General features: G+C 44.0%; 1 protein-coding gene across 1 annotated transcript; it reads left to right on the forward strand.

The window, feature by feature from the left end:
* The first annotated feature begins 13,625 nt into the window (after positions 1 to 13,625).
* RMI2 (RecQ mediated genome instability 2) lies at positions 13,626 to 15,105 on the forward strand. Its single transcript, XM_069029809.1, is given in 4 exon segments — positions 13,626 to 13,709; positions 13,711 to 13,776; positions 13,778 to 14,120; positions 14,696 to 15,105. Coding segments are annotated over 4 exon segments (627 nt in total). The 5' UTR covers positions 13,626 to 13,640; the 3' UTR covers positions 14,845 to 15,105.
* The last annotated feature ends 2,314 nt before the right edge of the window (positions 15,106 to 17,419 follow it).

Genomic DNA, 17,419 nt, shown 5'->3' on the forward strand with positions numbered 1-17,419 from the left:
ACTTAAGGAAAATTATGGGGCTACGTGGGTGGCACCCCACAAACACAGAGTGGGTGCTGAGATCTTGCCTTCTGAGAAGAGCTCTCCAGAATGACCAGTGAGGGCAGTGAGTGGGCAGAGCCCAGTGCTGGGAGTGCTGCACCTCCCAGCATCCTGCAGGGTGACTGCTGACTGTGGCTGTGACAGGACAGCCCGTGCCCACATCAGGGAGGGAAAGTGCTGCACCCTTACTATCATGGTGAGTCATTTGCACCTTCTGCTACATCTGGCATGAATTTCATTTTGAGTTACTCCTGTGCATCATTATTTTCCATATTTCCTTCACCAGAAGCTGGAGCCACAGAGGTGAAATTACATTTACCAGAATCTGTCATTAAAACTGACAGCTAGTTCTCATTAGAAGTAAAAGAATTAGGTTTTGAACAGCACTGAACAGTGCCATTTTCAAGTAGTCACTTGTGGAGTAAGACTATTCATCAGAAATAGTAAAGAGAATATAATTCCAGGTATTCAAATGCACCTGCCTGTGTACTTTTCCCCTATTAGAGTTGAAACTGAGCAAGGAAACAGTACTTGGGGGACAAATCCAATTAACCATGAAAAAGAGGAATTTACCAGATGACTAGCAAGCCTGTTTTAATTTAAAGGGAAATGGTGTGTCATTCTTTTGTCTTTACATAACACTGTGTGCAACTTAACACTAAGCATTAGCTTCAAATTGGTTTTTGTACCACCTTGGATTACATCCACCGTTTTGGTCTCACCCGTACTGTGAGGTTGCCAGTGTCTCTTTTGGCCCTCCAGATTTATGTCAATTCTCTATGACTTCAAATAACTGTACTGTAAACTCCTGGACTACTCAGAGGGCATGCTCTGCCTTCAAATACACACCTTTGCTGTGGCTTGGAAAACTTTCCACCAGGACTTCACCTCAGTGTCTTCTCTGTTTTTTCTCTTCTACATACATTGAAGTAGTTTGCAGGGACAGATTTAACAGGAACTTGGACTCAGCTTTTCGAAGGGATTAGGAGCAAAACCTTTACTTGCATACTATGCCTGTCAGGTGTAACTGCACGGGCTATCTGCTGAAATAGAAAAGCTACACTGAGAAATAAGGGAAACAAAGATAACCAGAACAACACACACAGAATTGTGTCTGTTTATATTTGAATCTCTTGTTTGGAGGAAGTTCTTTTTTTTACCTATAATACTATGCAAGTTCCTACAAAAGTCAGTTTAATTTTGGTATTACTCAATTTCCGAAGAAATCATTCAATTTTGTGTTTAGAAAACTTACTGCCAAGCCCCCTCTGCTGGAGGGAAAAACCATGTTTTCATCCCTGCATGCTGAAGACATCTAGTAAAAGCATTCCAGTTTATTACTGTGCAAGTAATTAAAGGCTCAGAGTTCACAAGATCTTTACTATCTTTCTATTATTAACTATCCTTATCTGTCATGAGTTGTGCTTTAGAGAATAGTCTGGATGATCACTGCAAATTGGTTCAATTTTTTCCTTCTGAATGAGTCTGTGTGTTGAAAATTCTCAATTGGTTCTTTTATCATCCAAGTTATTTTCAGTAGTGTCCACCCTGTTCATCCTCCTGCTATATCTTGTATGTATTATTTACATCCTTTGTCAGCAATCATTACACACAGAGTGAACTCACAGCAAACAGGAAAAATCTGACTGCAAGAAGCTGCATGCTTTTCCAAGGCAATTCAAACTGCAAAGGTGTGCTTTGCTTGTCTCTCAAGTGTGACGAGCAGCCACTGGGTGAAAGACAAGACAATGTGCTGGTTAAACCACACTCATCATTTGTGTATGACAAACCATTTTGGAAGGACCAGCTTTACATTTACAGATTAGGAAATAGGCACAGCAAGGAGAGGCAATCCAATGGCTTCAGCATTGAATGAAGACATGGATTTTCAGCCCTGCTCTGAAACACACTGCCTTGTTCTAGTTAATTGGGCCAAAAGCCAGAAAAGAAGTGTGTCACAACACTGAGCCAACAATGGAAGTGTCTGAGATAAAGTGCTGGACCTGTTCATGGTCCTCTGTGGTGTACATTGAGAGCACTGAGTTCCTTCGAGAGGAGATCCAAAGCAGCCAGTGTGCCATGCAAGCAGCCAGTAAGGAACTATTGCCTACAGAGCTGAAGCTTTTCCCCCCTCTTAAGGTTGTTCAAAAATCAGTCTCTGAAGAATGGGAGTCTTAAAAATGGAGCAAGCCAAGAGAACATTGCTGAGGCAGCTGATTAGTACTTAGACCTCCTCAGAATGTGGAAAAGTGAGGCTTATGTCCCTGCTTGGCAGGAGAGCAATCAAACTTCAGTTTCTCCCTTTTCTTGCAGTTGTCCTAACAAGTAAGTAGCAGTCTCCTGTCATTGAGAGGGAATGAGGAGTATTTGTTAAGTATTTGGGAACTTAACAGCTAGAACAGTCACTCAGGGATGGGAAACACTGGATTCTGGTGAGTCTTCTGAGTGCTGTGCACATTAATCAGTTATTAGATAAGCTACTTAAGCTGAGACAGAATTCAGTGGCTCACCTCTGTCAAATCAGTGCCCCAGCCCGCAGGCCTAAAGGCAAGGTCCATTCTTTCTGTAGGTCAATGGCTCTTGAAAGCCTTTTCTGTGAACTTAAGCAAGTTCACAGGAAGACCAGAGAATGTTTCCTTCTATGGTCTGAGGTCCTTTGTGGTCTGAGGTCCTAATTTCAAAATAAGCTTGACAAGCCTGTCCTCAAGTCCATGCCAGGAAGGGTTTTGAGCCTGATTTCCCAAATTTATGCCTGAAGCACCCACATTCCCACAAAAGATCTCACTAGTAAACTGCTGGATAAAACTGAGGAGCTTAAAAAGATAATGATACCCCTTTAGGAAAGTGTTTCTAATGAAGTCTCTGAAGGGATGAGAAGTACTTCAAACCTCTATTATTTAATTTAGTTTGAAAATATAGTGACAATTGTTCCACAAACATGAAACCAGCAACACTGAGGTAAGGAAAACCATACTGAATCAGTGGTTTATGTTAAAAAATATCTTTTTTAAAAATGTGATTGTATTTCAGATGAAAACGTCAACTAATTAAAGTTTCCTAGAATATACTGTAAGCACAACATGTGAGGTTAAATGAGTATTCAGCCTTAGCTGCAGTAGCCAAATAAATGTTAAAGTTAACAACATGTTTGGACCAGAAAGAAATCTAACTAGCCCTGAGTTCTAGGGAAGTTAGAGAACCCAGCCCATCTTTGGAAACTGATGCCCAACAGGGCAGAGGGTTAAAAACAAGTAGTCTCAGTTCTCCTGTATGCAACATTTTGTGACTGTGCAACATTTTGTGACTGTGCAACATTTCCTGGCTGGTGAAATGCAGCTGCAGTACCTCCCAGGTGTAAGTCATCTGTTGCTTTATCATTTCAATGCAATAAAGAGGTCCCTTTCCTTCTGAATGAGAAGGTTTTATTGCAGGATCTGTGCACACCGAAGGAAGAAGAGAGGAAGGGGGGGGAAAGGTATCAGTAAGTGCTTCAGTCCCAAGCAGTCGGTAACCAGAGTCAGCTCTGCAACAGGAGGAGCACCATCCTGCTGAGGCATTTGGACATGCTTAGGTACACCTCAGAGTTTCTAAGTCTGCAATCTAGGGGTCTCATCCCACCTTCACAGGGCTCTGGTGCTTGTATGATCAGAGCTAACCTGCTTCCAGAGGCCAAACTCTGCCCAACCAAGCTGTAGCACTTAGTAAAAGTGCTGGAAAAACAAGCAGATGTTCGCTCCTGCCACTCAGTGGGATGTAGGACAAGGACTGACCCAGGACACAACGTGTCTCTTTGCAGAGGCCTTTTCATGCAGAGCCTGTTCATTTCTTACCATCTGAAATGCACAGTCTGCCCATTTAGGCAGAGCTGCAACATGAAGATACAACTTTAGAGCTATTGAGTTGAGGCATTATATATCCAGCCATTTACAGATAATATAAATGTGTGAATGAAAACCAGCAAAATGAAAACCATGATGGAAACTTGTTCTTCAGTGTGAACCTGCAAGAGACAGTTACCAGGAAAGATGAAAGCATTGCTCCTAAGGCATCCATCTGTGACTTTTCTGATGAAATAATAAACAATAGCACACTCTTTCCCACTCATGTACCAGGAATTTACCAAGATTAGTGTAAGGTTACAGATCATAAACTATAATTTGAGGACATTGCAAAACATGAAAATTGCTTGGAATTCAAGGACAGAAACTTTCCCCACAGTTTATGAGTAAGAATTTCATGGCACTGCTCCTTTTCTGACTTTACAAGTACTCTTTACAAATGTTAGGAGTTCGCAACGCTCCACAGCTGTGTGACAAAGATTGCGGAAGTATCGGTGGAGGGAGCTTTACTGTTTTACATCTGGGAAATGCAGCCTTTAGAAGGAAATGCATCTATCTATTGTACAGATCAAATAATGAATGAGAAAGATTCTCCAGTTACTTTCAGTTCTGTTTCCTTTGGCTGGAATTTCTGTTTCCCCAGACAATCATGTGTCCAGCCAGAACCCAGGGTAGTACAATGACATTTCTAAGAAACAGAAGGGAAAGTTGCCACAAGCAAAAGGGGCATTCACCAAACACTGCCAGCTTTGAGTAAAATGTGGCACTATTTAAATGAACACTCCTGTGACTGTAAACTTCAAAGATTTTCTTAATAAGGACTGTTCCTCCCAGCCTTGATTTTGTAAGTTGCTAGTGACCATTACTTGGGCTGATACCACAGGAGCCTGAGGTGTGTAGCATTTTTCAGAAGGTACTGTGTACCCTTCAGAACAAGGAATACACCCTTCAGTCAGAAGAATCAGTGATTGATACTGAGCAGCACTGGTTTTATGAGCAGTATATACTGTTATTTAACTCGGTCAGCCAATGTTTTGTGAACTATCCACATTATATATTCTGAATCTAACCTAGATACCTGAATGTTAAATTTTACCGGGCAGGGAAGAGCACTGGAACTGGAGAGTGATTGGAGCCAGCCCAGTTGCATTTGAAAAATGTCTGCCCAAAGGTATTAATTCCTTCATCAATATGATTAACTGTTGTTCACAACCCTGGATGGAGGGAAAAAAGGGACCTGGAGAATATTTTTGCTATCCTCAGATACTCACTCAAGTATTTCATTTGGCAGAAATGAATGTAAAACTGATTGCATTAAATGGCAGCATAAATGCAATAGTGAGTGTGCTTCAGCCTCCTTAGCTGCACTGGTGAGTGCTGGAAGCTCTTGAGGTCTGGGGTGGACTGAAACACCACTGAGTTCCCAGCAAAGGAAGAGCCAGAGGTACCAGAATGCAAATAAACCAATGGTCTGTGTCAAATAGTGGGGTCAACTGTTAAGTCTCCCTCTGCCTTAAAAATCTATGAAAACAACAAAAATGAAAATACCTAACCCACATCTGTTATGGTTATTAGTAATCACAGTATTACCTTTATAGGAGTCTAGATAACATACTGGCAAACTACAGATATCTGTAGGTAAGAAAAAGAAACTTGTATGTGCCTTTCACTTTCATCCTGCACGATTTCTCATAAATGAAGCTGTGACCGGCAACGGAGCCCAAGATCTGACAAGCTTTGCCTTGCAAATTCAAGGTCGTGTGCTGCCCTTTTCCGTTCTCAAGTGTCTGTTGTCTGAAATTTGTATTTGTTCAAATTGTAGCAGAGCTACAGCTCTTCAAATGCTCCTGTGTAAGATTTGAAATTACTTGCGTGTAAGTGCTTGATGTTTGGAACGTCAAAACTCCAAAGGTGCAACCAAAAATGTGCACACAGTGTCCTGCCAGCTCTGCACAGCCACTCTGTGCTATGTGACATTTGCATGAATCTGAGGCACCATCTGCACTGAACTGATGTCTCCTGGTTGGCTCTTAAAGTATTGACAGTTTCTATTTTGAACAAACAAGCACTGATGGCTTTTGCAATAGAGTGCACTACTGCAAGTCTGGTTTTGTGGGCTTGTCAGATTTTGAAAATAAGGTTTACTGGGTTTGCATTTATCATTTATTGCTGCTTTTCATGACAAGCTGAAAGCTTACTAAGTTTTTGGGTCCAATATTTTTGGATCCCTGATGAGTCATTTTTTTGGTTGTATTTGAATTTCAAGTCCAAGTTTTGTTTAGTTTGGAGGGCTGCCCTGTATAGAGCTACATTCAGAAACAGTCATTGTGTTGCACAGCTATGTGCAATCTTCTAGCCTTCTATAAAAAGCAAATATTTTTGTACCAATCATTAGTATCTATTTAAATATATTCAGGTAAATAAATGTTCTTACAGTTGCCTCACTGCAGACTTCACACAACCATTAGTTCAGTAGAAAGGTCAGTTTACCTGTCCATAAAAAGTTATTTTACTATTTTTCCTTGAAGTAGGTCCTTTTTGCAGTTTCTATGTTCCTCTGGTTTGTGTTGTTTTCCTGTTTAGTTCATACCATCATGAGGTTCTCAAGTCTCACTGGAATGAGCTGATTAAAATCTTGGAGCACCAGTAGGTGTATTTACCTTAACAAAAGCTGAGTACTGAGATGCTCATGGATCAGTTGTCAGTGATGGCTGTTCAAGACAGTGAATGCCAGCAATAAAACTCAGACCTTCATTCCATTAAATTCATACGGACCTTGCATATTCTGGGCTTAGTGGAAAGAGATGGTCTAAATTAGAGAGTTTCAACATAGAGCTTAGCATAAGGTGCTGTACAAACTACAAACTAAAACCTGTGACTAAAATTACTTGAATGAAGAGGTGGAGGCAGTTTGTGACATTTTAATGTCAAGTTGTATTTTAAAATTTGACATTTCCATATGGGTTGTAGAGGTCTTTCTAAAATGAACTGATGAGATGTCTCCCCATTGGTTCATGCAACCTTGTGTCTTTTGACTTTTTAAATAAATTAAAGAAACCTAAGAATGTGAAAACACCTTCAATTATACATTGAATGTTCTGATTTAGGAAGAACTCTGTGATTTAACATGACATTTTATATCTTCTCTTAGACCTACTAACAGATAGGTAGGCCTTGTATATCCATACACTAATGTGACTTCCATCCAAAATTACCGCTATTAATATGCCAACATTCGTTCATCCATTCATTCACTCATGCCAGTAGTTGGGGAGCAGGCTGCTATTTGTAGGGGCTATGGCAATAAATGCATTCTAGATCCAGGCTTGTAAGTACTTCTAGGTCTGAACCTTGCTTTACAAAATGCACACCATAATGTAAGCAACTGGAAACTCAGGCTCCTTTGGGTCCCAGTCCACCTGCGTACACAAAAAAATGTAAGTGCTATTGTTGAGAAGCTTTAAACAAAGTTTCACTGCTGTTGATTTCCTCTTTATATTGTTGTTGCTTTTTCAGTCATTCAGCTGTTGTGAATCCATGCCCGGTGTCCCCCTGCAGAGCAGCACAAGGCCAGCTGTTCCTCCAGCTGTGATTTTTGCTTTTGCTTTCTGAAGTACAAGTTCCAAGGGCCTTCCCACTGAGCCCTTGGCAGCATCCTCCCCTCCAAGGCCATTCCTCTCCCCTCCCGTGTTACTGCCAGCACCAGGTGAGTCAGGACACCATTGCTCACAAGCACTTTCTGAAGAAGATGCCAGTGCTGCTGGTGCCCTGTGTCCAGTCCAGGATCCTTTTTGTCTGCATCCCTGGGCAATCACATGGACAAAGCTTTAGTCACAGCTTCATGGAGAACTAAGTGCAGCCCTTTTACGTGAAGATCCTCTGATCTCAGAGCAAACTTTGGTTAGTTAAGGACAGTCACGACATGTGGGAATACATGGGAATACAGGTAACAAACATTGGCCAAAGCACAGGGAGTAGTGAGGACAATTCAGTGATTAGAAACAGCTGTCTGGTCTGCTTGGCTGTGCAACCTGCAGCTGCCACCAAACCTGCTTAAATGTGTGTCTCCTGAAGACTGCAAAGTAGCACCTCACACAGTAACAGAGGTGTGGGCTTTCTCCTCTCTGGCTCCCTGTAACTCTTGGATGCTCACTTCAAACTTTCCTCTTCAGGTAGCTTGATGCTAACTTCCAAAAGCTTTTTCCTAAATTAATGCATGTGTGTGCTGAATGTGAGACTGGTGTAAAATTCTTGAGTTATATTAAAATTCTGAATTCCTTTCAATTCTGTTCTAACATTTTATTAATTTGAAATTACCTTGGGTGGTGCTGTAGCTGTGATGTTTTTGGTTAAAACAATATAAGGTTCATAAGCAGAGATGGTCTTTGTGATTGGACCTGAGAAGGATCTTGCATGCATGAAAATGTGACTATTAGTAAAAGCCTCTCCCTACTAAGCACCAGAAATTTATTTTATTAATATTTGAAGAGGCCTTGAATATCTGCCATTGTATGCCCTGGAATGGCTATACCTTCTCAGCCTTACTGGTTTCTATGTAGATGTCTGATATTTGACAATATCTGATATTTTACGGTTTTGGCAGTAAAATTCCACTCTTCTGCTTACTGTTCTTTTGGAAAATTATTCTTCTGTCACATCACTGAACGGGATGCTGACCATGCTAATCACAGTGTATTTATTCAAAGGCAGCAGCTGTCAAGGGAAGGCACTGTGATCTGTAGGGACTGGTTGTAGGGACTCTCCAGTCTTGTTAAGCTTTTGCTAAATACTCAATTCTTTTATAAAGTGAAACTCAGTCACAAAGGCTGAGTGACTGAAATCTCCTAGCTACTGGCTTGACTTCAGTCAGGATAAAGATCTAATGTTTTGGATGCCATTCATATTTCCTATTTAAAGAGTTCTTTTTTTCTTGTGCAGGAGTTTGAATAAGCCCACTGGAAAGCCAGCTCTGCAGACTGTTTCCAGAGCAGCAAGCAATACTGGTAAAGTAAAGACTCTGATTAATTAATTCTTTTCTTTAATCATGTCATAGTCCTATCCCATAGAACACTGATTTATTTGATTTACATGCCAGCTATTTATACCATGGAAAGAAACAAACAGGTGACACCCACTTCTGCAGAACACAACTGGAGTTCTCTAAGTATTCTTTGTAAGTGAAATGAGTCAGCTAAGCAGGACAGCATCACCCTGCAGGCTCTGTGGCAGGGATGTGTGGTGAGTGACAGGAACTGAGTAAGTTTGCATGCTGGTGGGAGCAGTGAAATAATTTCTCATGCTAACACTAGCTGTACCAAGCTGAGGTTTTCCCACTCTCTGAGGAGATGCTGTTTTTCTTCTCCACACGCTGGATCCAGCTGGCAGCTCCTGGCAGCTGCAGGAAGGCTCTTGCCATAATCCTCTACTGATTCCACTAAGCATAAGCTCACTTGCCATGTAGAGCATCTATATTAGGTCTCAAGGAAAAAGAGGACTGGGGGGTGCCTTGCTAATGCTTTAGTTGATGGTATTTACCACAAAAGTTAGGTCATCGTATCTTAGAGTGACTCCTGTGCAATTTTGGCTGGATGACACTATGGGAGAGGCCAGATTCTTCTTCTTGTTGTAAGTAGTGGGATTCTGATGTCTGTCACTTACATTTACCTGCCCTGTCCAAGTCACATCTAAAATACCACTTATTCAGAGCTACCTCCTAATTAAAACCTTGGCAGGTTGCACCTAGAGTTTTCCTGTTCCAGCAGATGACTTTGCTGGCTCCAGGTCTTCAGAAATTCCTGGTGGAACACCATTTAGTATCCCTCTGCCAGACTGCTCAGTCCAAAAGCATAAATTATGAGCAGCTGAAGCTCATGTTAGGGATGTAAATATGACTGACTTCCAATCCATTAATTCCAACTCATTGATCCATTAATTTCAAATCATTAATTAAATTCAGTGATGATGAGGTGGTCTAAAAAAAAACCTTGAAGGATGAAGATGTTTTTCCAGACTTCAGATGCATGTCCACATTGCATCTTTTATGCAGTACAAAACAAACACCAGGAACAATTGAGTTTTATAATTTTTTGTTTGTGTCATATAGTTCTGTGTGCAATGTAAGAAAATAACTCTATATCAGGACAGATCTCTTGAAGGTCAAACCTGATGCTGGTTGTGCTAAAAATTGTCCTCCATTAAAGTTTCATATGAATACCAGGGAAAGGGAAACAGTCTCAGACCCCTCACTTAGAGAGTAATGCATTTTTGCAAAGGATTGTTTCCACAGCTTTCTTCTGTGATGCTGAGCTCCCATGTGCTGCTTCCTTCTGCTGAAGGAGAATATGAAAGGCTCAATCATATCCCTTTACTCTGTGACTGTGGGCAGCCAGTGTTGGTGGAGATGCCAGAATAGAGGAGATGTTGGCCTGTCCCCATCACAGTTGAATCCTCTGAGTTTCTGGGCTGCCAGAGACAAGGGGTTTTTTTATGTATCTGTTTTATGGACATTTGTGGGCCATTCAGACATAACCATTATGATCCATGTATTTTTTCAGCTCCACACTTTGTGACTTTTCTTGCAGTCAGCTGTGGAGCTCCCAGGTAGCCCTATTTCTAAAGTGCTTGCAAAATACTAAAAATAAAATTAAAAAAAAAAAACATGATTACTTGGATTCCAAATCTTAGGAAAAAAAATTAAAAATTTGTTTGAAATCCAGTTCATAACTTCTCAGTACTAGGAAAGAGAAATAGAAATAAAATGTTTTGTACACACTGGGCAATGGACTGGAAAGAAGATATTTTCTAAAACTCTTCTGGGTAGGATGAAAGGCTGTAAAAGATCAGACTTCCTGACAAGGGAAAGAAGGATTTTTCTGCTTCTGTATTATCAGCCTTTTACCAAAATTAGGGAGAGAAGCAGGAAATTGCTTCCATTTTAAGTAGTACTGTCAGTGGGAGCGTGAAAAGGTCTGAGCTGGACAGAAAATTTCAAGTTGCTGCTTCTTTGGAAATCCCTTTTCACAGATATCTGGGGTCAAATTCTTTTCTAAGCTCTCTTGGTATCTTACCAAGAAAACAGTGCTAGTGTAATTGAGGGAGCCCTTCTAAGGGAGGGAACCCTGACTCCTGCTATCATCTGGACTGTGTTATCTAGGTGTGGCTTGACATTTTTTTTACCCACACTGTGACTTCTCACATGCATGTCAGCCTGATGAATAATGTCCTTGAAGATTGCTTTGAAGTGAGGTGCATATTGTAGTAGCAGGCAGAAGAAGATCGATTCCTTCTTTTTTAGTCCATGCAACCCAAAACTCTCTCATCCAGCATGATCTCAAAAAATCTGCTCATGTCTAATCCAGTGTAATTTAGAGCCTGGCAGCCACCAACTCAGTGCCTTTTCCAACTGTGTGCTGAGCTTCCTCTGCTACCCTTAAATCAGAGGATGATTGCTGTGGGGTCATCTCCAGAACAGTCTGTTGAGGCATCAGACATTTGTCCTGCAGCTGCAGAATCTCTGTGCTGAGCTGCACCAGGTCTTGCGTAAGAGCTTTGCAGATAATTCAGTATAACTTTGTGTTTTACTGAAAGACAAGGATTTTCTGGTTTAGGAAGACAAATCCATTTCTTGATGCAGATTGCCAGTGCTTCTGCCCTTCTTACAACACAGTTTCTTGAAGGCAAATCTTTTACAAGGAACCTTTTAGTCTCTCCTAAAGATTACACTCTTGTAAGGGTCTTGCCTTGATCTGTAGATTTAATAGCTTAATAAGCATTAGACCCTCCTATTATGCAGTAACAAAAAGGAATACAATACTTTTATCAATATTTGGCACAATTAATTTTTTTTATGTGAAACTAAATATTGATGCTGTCAAGTGACTGCAGCTTAGGGGCATAAATTACAAATATTCTCCTGTGAGCCTCGCTCAAATCTTGCATTCATATACAGTAACCATCTAATGTCTTTCTATTCCTGTAAGCCATATGATTTGATTGCCAGATTACATGGTTCTGTATTGTGCTTAGATGTCAGTGTTTTTATTGTTATTACCAATATTATGTTTTATTCTTACTGTAAGTGGTAACAAAAAGTTAACTGCTTCCTTACACTATAAAAAGAATACAGTCCCATTTACAGAATGTCTCTAAACAGAAAATATATCTGGGAAAAAAAAAGATATACTGAATAAATAATTCACAACATGATGGGTGAGTAGAAAAAAAGGTCTTTTGATGTATTTTGCTACTCAAGACAAAACCAGATTTTAAAAATAAAGTAACTGCCTATTTTAACAGAGAACAAAAGCTTTTCTAAAGAAGAATGATTGCAGTCAGTTATTTTTACCCATTCTGCACTTTTGTAGGTAATAGGACTTGTAAAGTAATGAACCCATTCCCTTGGTTTTCCTGATTCTTCTGTTTGTTCCATCCTCCCGTTTTTTCATTAGCTTATTTCTTGGCTTATTTTCTAAATGAAATGTCAACCCACCCACCAAAAGAAACCATAACATTTCAAGAATTTCAGACTGCAGCAAAGTGAACTAGCCTGTCTGTATTATAAACAGACAGCAAATAAATTCGTAAAGCCCTTGGAATTAAAGTCTCCCATCTTATATCTGCCCATGCTTTCAGTGCATTCATCTCCGGATTTCCCCGTAAGAGCATCCCTGGGAAAATCAGCATGTGCATTTTCCTGTTTTGTCACGGAACCGGAGGAGCTGCATCAACTCCAAGTAAACACCAAGCACCATTTCTCGTAAGCAGGGTGGGAGCCCGGGCTGGCTCCAGCAGCGGGGGCGCGGGGCAGGGGCAGAGCGGGGCAGGGGCAGAGCGGGGCAGGGGCAGAGCGGGGCAGGGGCAGAGGCAGAGCGGGGCAGGGGCAGAGGCAGAGCGGGGCAGGGGCAGAGCGGGGCAGGGGCAGGGGCAGAGCGGGGCAGGGGCAGAGCGGGGCAGGGGCAGGGGCAGAGCGGGGCAGGGGCAGAGCGGGGCAGGGGCAGAGGCAGAGCGGGGCAGAGGCAGAGCGGGGCAGAGGCAGAGCGGGGCAGGGGCAGAGGCAGAGCGGGGCAGGGGCAGAGCGGGGCAGAGGCAGAGCGGGGCAGGGGCAGAGGCAGAGCGGGGCAGGGGCAGAGCGGGGCAGGGGCAGAGGCAGAGCGGGGCAGGGGCAGAGCGGGGCAGGGGCAGAGCGGGGCAGAGGCAGAGCGGGGCAGGGGCAGAGGCAGAGCGGGGCAGGGGCAGAGCGGGGCAGGGGCAGAGCGGGGCAGGGGCAGAGGCAGAGCGGGGCAGGGGCAGAGCGGGGCAGAGGCAGAGCGGGGCAGGGGCAGAGCGGGGCAGGGGCAGAGCGGGGCAGAGGCAGAGCGGGGCAGGGGCAGAGCGGGGCAGGGGCAGAGGCAGAGCGGGGCAGGGGCAGAGCGGGGCAGGGGCAGAGGCAGAGCGGGGCAGGGGCAGAGCGGGGCAGGGGCAGAGCGGGGCAGGGGCAGGGGCAGAGCGGGGCAGGGGCAGAGCGGGACAGGGGCAGAGGCAGAGCGCAGCGGCGGCCCTGCAGGCCGGGCGGCCGAGGTGGGGCCGAGCCACTGCCAGCGGCACCCTCCGCTGTGACACACCACGAGTGACATCTCTCACTGTCTTCTGCACGTCAAGGGGCAGATCCTGAACTGAAATCAGGTAAAATGAGGGCCAGCCAGGCTCTGGGTCCCTTGTCCAGGTGAGGGGCGGTGGCTCGGGGGGCCGGTGCACGGTGCAACCGTTGGGCAGTCGAGCGCTATGGGGTGGGTGAACCATCTGGGGGGCACTGCCTGTGATCTGCACCGACACAACCCTGCCGTGCACGGGCCGCACAGCACAGCCCGTTCCCCGTCGGCCGCTCCGCAGCTGTAGCGCTGCCGCCGAGACGCCGCCGGGGCGGGGCGGGGCGGGGCGGGGCGAGCGCTTCCCGCCCCCAGCGGCTGCGCGCCCTCAGCCGCGGGCGCCTCAGCATGGCCGGGGCGGCGCCGGGCCCGCCCGTGAAGGTGCTGGCGGCGCAGCTGCGGCGGGCGCAGCGAGGCGCGGGCGGGACGTGGGAGCTGCGGCGGACGGCGGCGGGCCGGGCGTCGCTGTCGCTGCGGGCCGTGTGGATGCAGGGCACCGTGCTCGAGGTACAGCGCGGCGCCGGCGGCGGCTCGGCCCGGCTGCAGGACGGCAGCGGCGCCTTCACGGTGCTGGGCGTGGAGCAGGTGCCGCAGGGCCGGCCGTGCCTGAGCGCAGGTACCGTGGGGCGGTGGGACCCCCGCGGGCAGCAGGCTCTGTCCCTGCCCGTGGCCGGTCTAACGTGGTTCGGCACATCCCCTCCGCCCGGCCAGGCCCGGCGGCCGTGCTGGGCCCCGCGCGGGAGGCCCGGAACAAGGAGTCGGATTCTACTCCTATTTCTCTTTTCTGTTTTTTTTCTTCTTTCTTTCCTTCTCTTCCCTTCACCACAACTGCCAGTTCAAACGGAGAAGTGTTGGTCTGCAGAATTGCAGAAACTGTGGTACAAAATAGGCACATTGCTTAAATTTTCAGTCTTCTGACCTATCCTCAATTCGCTTAAACAGCAGAACAAACTTGTATTTGTTTGGCTTTTACCGTATGTGACAATGTAGTTAAATATGCCATAAAAGTGGCTGTACAGATAATGACGTCTTTTTCTGAAATTTAGTTCTAAGCAAGTTTCATTCCTTGAGTTTTCTTACAAGTATTGGTATCTTCAATTCACGCTGTTTACTCGGTTTTAGTAATCTGGTTTATGAAGTTAAATGACAATACAAAGGTTAATTAAATTTTAACGCTTACTTGTTTTTTAGGGAAGTATGTAATGGTCATGGGTGTGGTGCGGTCCTGCAGTCCTGAGCCCGTTCTTCGAGCAGTAAAGATGACAGATCTCTCTGAAAACCCCGTCCACAAGAATATGTGGGACCTTGAAGTGGAGGATTTGCACAGAGTCATCCCTTAATACTTTTACTTTCTGCCTAAAAGAACTGAGAATTTGCTTTCTTTTGCTTTTTGGTGCAGAACATTGGACTATTCTGTGTAACCACTCCTGGAGTAAACCAAAGTGAGAAGTTGGGCTCAGTTAAGTGTGGGGACCAGTGCTTATCTGATAATAATCACAGTGTTTGTGTCTTACAGTCTCTTTTTATACCAGCATATTTGAGGAATGCCTATTTGGTGTTTTAAGTAAGATGTCCACACTATTAAAAATGCTGTATGTTTCTGTGTGTGTAGCTGCTGTTTGTGGGAGCACGTGTGAGGCAGTTGTTCTACAGCAGTGTATTCATAGCAGCAAGGGCTGCACAGGACTCGTGTTACCAGGGTGAATTCAGTAACGTGGCATGAAGGCAAAACGAGTTTCAATCCATTTGGACTGTGGTTGGAAGTAATCATTTTCACCTGTATTTTCTTGCAGTAATCACCGTGTCTGTAAACTACTTGTAAGACAGGTGTCTCTTGGTAACAGTTAGCCGCGTCTTGTACTTAAAATATCTCTCTAGTTTCTGAAATACTGAAAGTGGTATGGTAATGACCCCTTTGTTCCAGTGAAGTTAATGAAAAGATGTGATGCAGGATTCCTTGGAACAGGTTCTCCAGGTGCAAGATGCAAATACTTTTTACCTCCAGTAACAAGAATTCTGTCCCTAAGTGCATTTTTCTCTTTGAAGGTTTTCTTCTTCCAATGTATGCTATTTTTAACGGTTTAAATAATTCTAAATTATATTCTATTCTTATCTTTCTTTCCTTCTCCTCTGAAAAAAACAAACTATGAAATCACATCAAGAAACCTATAAAAAGTAGAAAGGTTACTACTCTTTATTTTCTATCTTGTCTAAAGAGAATTTGGGTCCTGACGAATGTATTGGCATTATCTCTGTGGAATGACTTTGTGATTGGGGACTGTATTGTCCAGCAATAGTGTTATGTTAATTAGGAATGCATATTGGAAGGGGAGATAAATTGTAGACCATTCAGTCAGAGATTAAGATGAGAATCACATGGTGGTAATTAAATTTTTTAATTGTGGGATTAGGTTTTCAAAGCATGTGGAAACTAGCTAGTGTCCTTTAAAAATTGCAGACTAAAGACTGGATTTCAGAGTACAATTCCAGTCTTGACTTTGGTATTCCAAACCAGACCACATCACAGACAGCTGGGTAGTGGAAATCCTGTGCTCTGAGATCCTGCTGATGAAATGCCAAAACATACAGAGATAAAGAATTTTGGTAGTCTGGGTTAATGTATTCTGGAAAAAATCCACTTGTGGAGTGCTGTAGCCTTTCAGAAATAATCCATGTGGTCAGCATATTGGTTGGCAGCTGGTTCGTATTAAAAATTACTTTCCTAGGAATTCAAAGCAAAAGACACTTGCAACCGGGGTGAGTGTTGTGCTCTAAACAGAAGACTGCTGGAGATGGCTTTGACTCACAGCTCAGCTGTGCTTCACCTAATTGAGAGGCTGTTGGTGGCTGTTTAAGGCTGGGCTGAAGGGCCTTGTCTCTGGATTTCCACAGTTTGGCATTGTAGGGCTCTACTGCGTACTGGGAATTCTCCCTTTTCCTCACCTTGTATCTCAACTTCTGCAGTAGAGCACGGGTTTGTGATTTTTGTTGCTGTTGTACAGCAGAGCATGTAACTGAGAAGTTACAGAATAAGGGGCTTCTCTAGTAGCCCTGTGTTGAGGAGGAAGGAGTCAAAGTTTGGGTCTTGTTACATCTGTTTTGGGGTTAATTTGGTGTAGTATGCAGAAATTCTGTGAACTTTATAGACCTTGGGGGTTCTGTATAAAGAATATGTTGGAGGTGAGTTGAAAGCACTAAAACTACACTGGGAAGAATGACCGAACCTATCTGTGCTCTGCGAGGACAGCTGGTGTGGGCTGGTGTGTTCAAAGTGCTCTTACAGCAGGAGTTAGAGAGGGGGCAATTCCTGTGTGTTGTGTGATGGGAGATCCTGATATATGAAATGGACATTATATATTTGCCATATGACAGCATAGTTTATACACTGCATTACCTGCATCTGAGGCATAAACATTTTGGATTACTTCAGTCCAGGTGTTCAATAATGTGCTGCACTGTCAGTAGTTATGTACTAGAAGTTTAGCCCTGATAAAGCCAGGGCTAGTGCAGAGAAAAAAGCCAGTTTTGAAATACAGAAGCTGATGGACTGACCTGATAAATGCTTCAGTCAGATGCTTTCAGGGTGTTTCTTTTCCAGAGGTTCACATCCATGAGAAATCACGAAGGTCTCAGTCAGCCTGAGGGATGTTTTGTGTAGAGCTGGCACATTGCCCTGCAGGGAGACTGCTGTCCCTCCCCCCAGGTACATCTGGAATGGGCTTCCCCACATCCCTGTCTGTCACTTGGCTGTTGTGTTTGCTGATAGGAGCTGCCTTAGGATGGAGCTGCCATCTCTCCTCTGTTAGGGAGGAGGGTGATATGTTAGCTCCAGTTTTTAATTCCCAAGATGAGACATTACCATGCAGTAAATAAGACACACTTAAAAACTGTTTGGCTGGATCGTTTCATTGGTTC

The sequence above is a fragment of the Aphelocoma coerulescens genome, chromosome 14, assembly GCF_041296385.1.
Source record: "Aphelocoma coerulescens isolate FSJ_1873_10779 chromosome 14, UR_Acoe_1.0, whole genome shotgun sequence".
Lineage (NCBI taxonomy): Eukaryota > Metazoa > Chordata > Aves > Passeriformes > Corvidae > Aphelocoma > Aphelocoma coerulescens.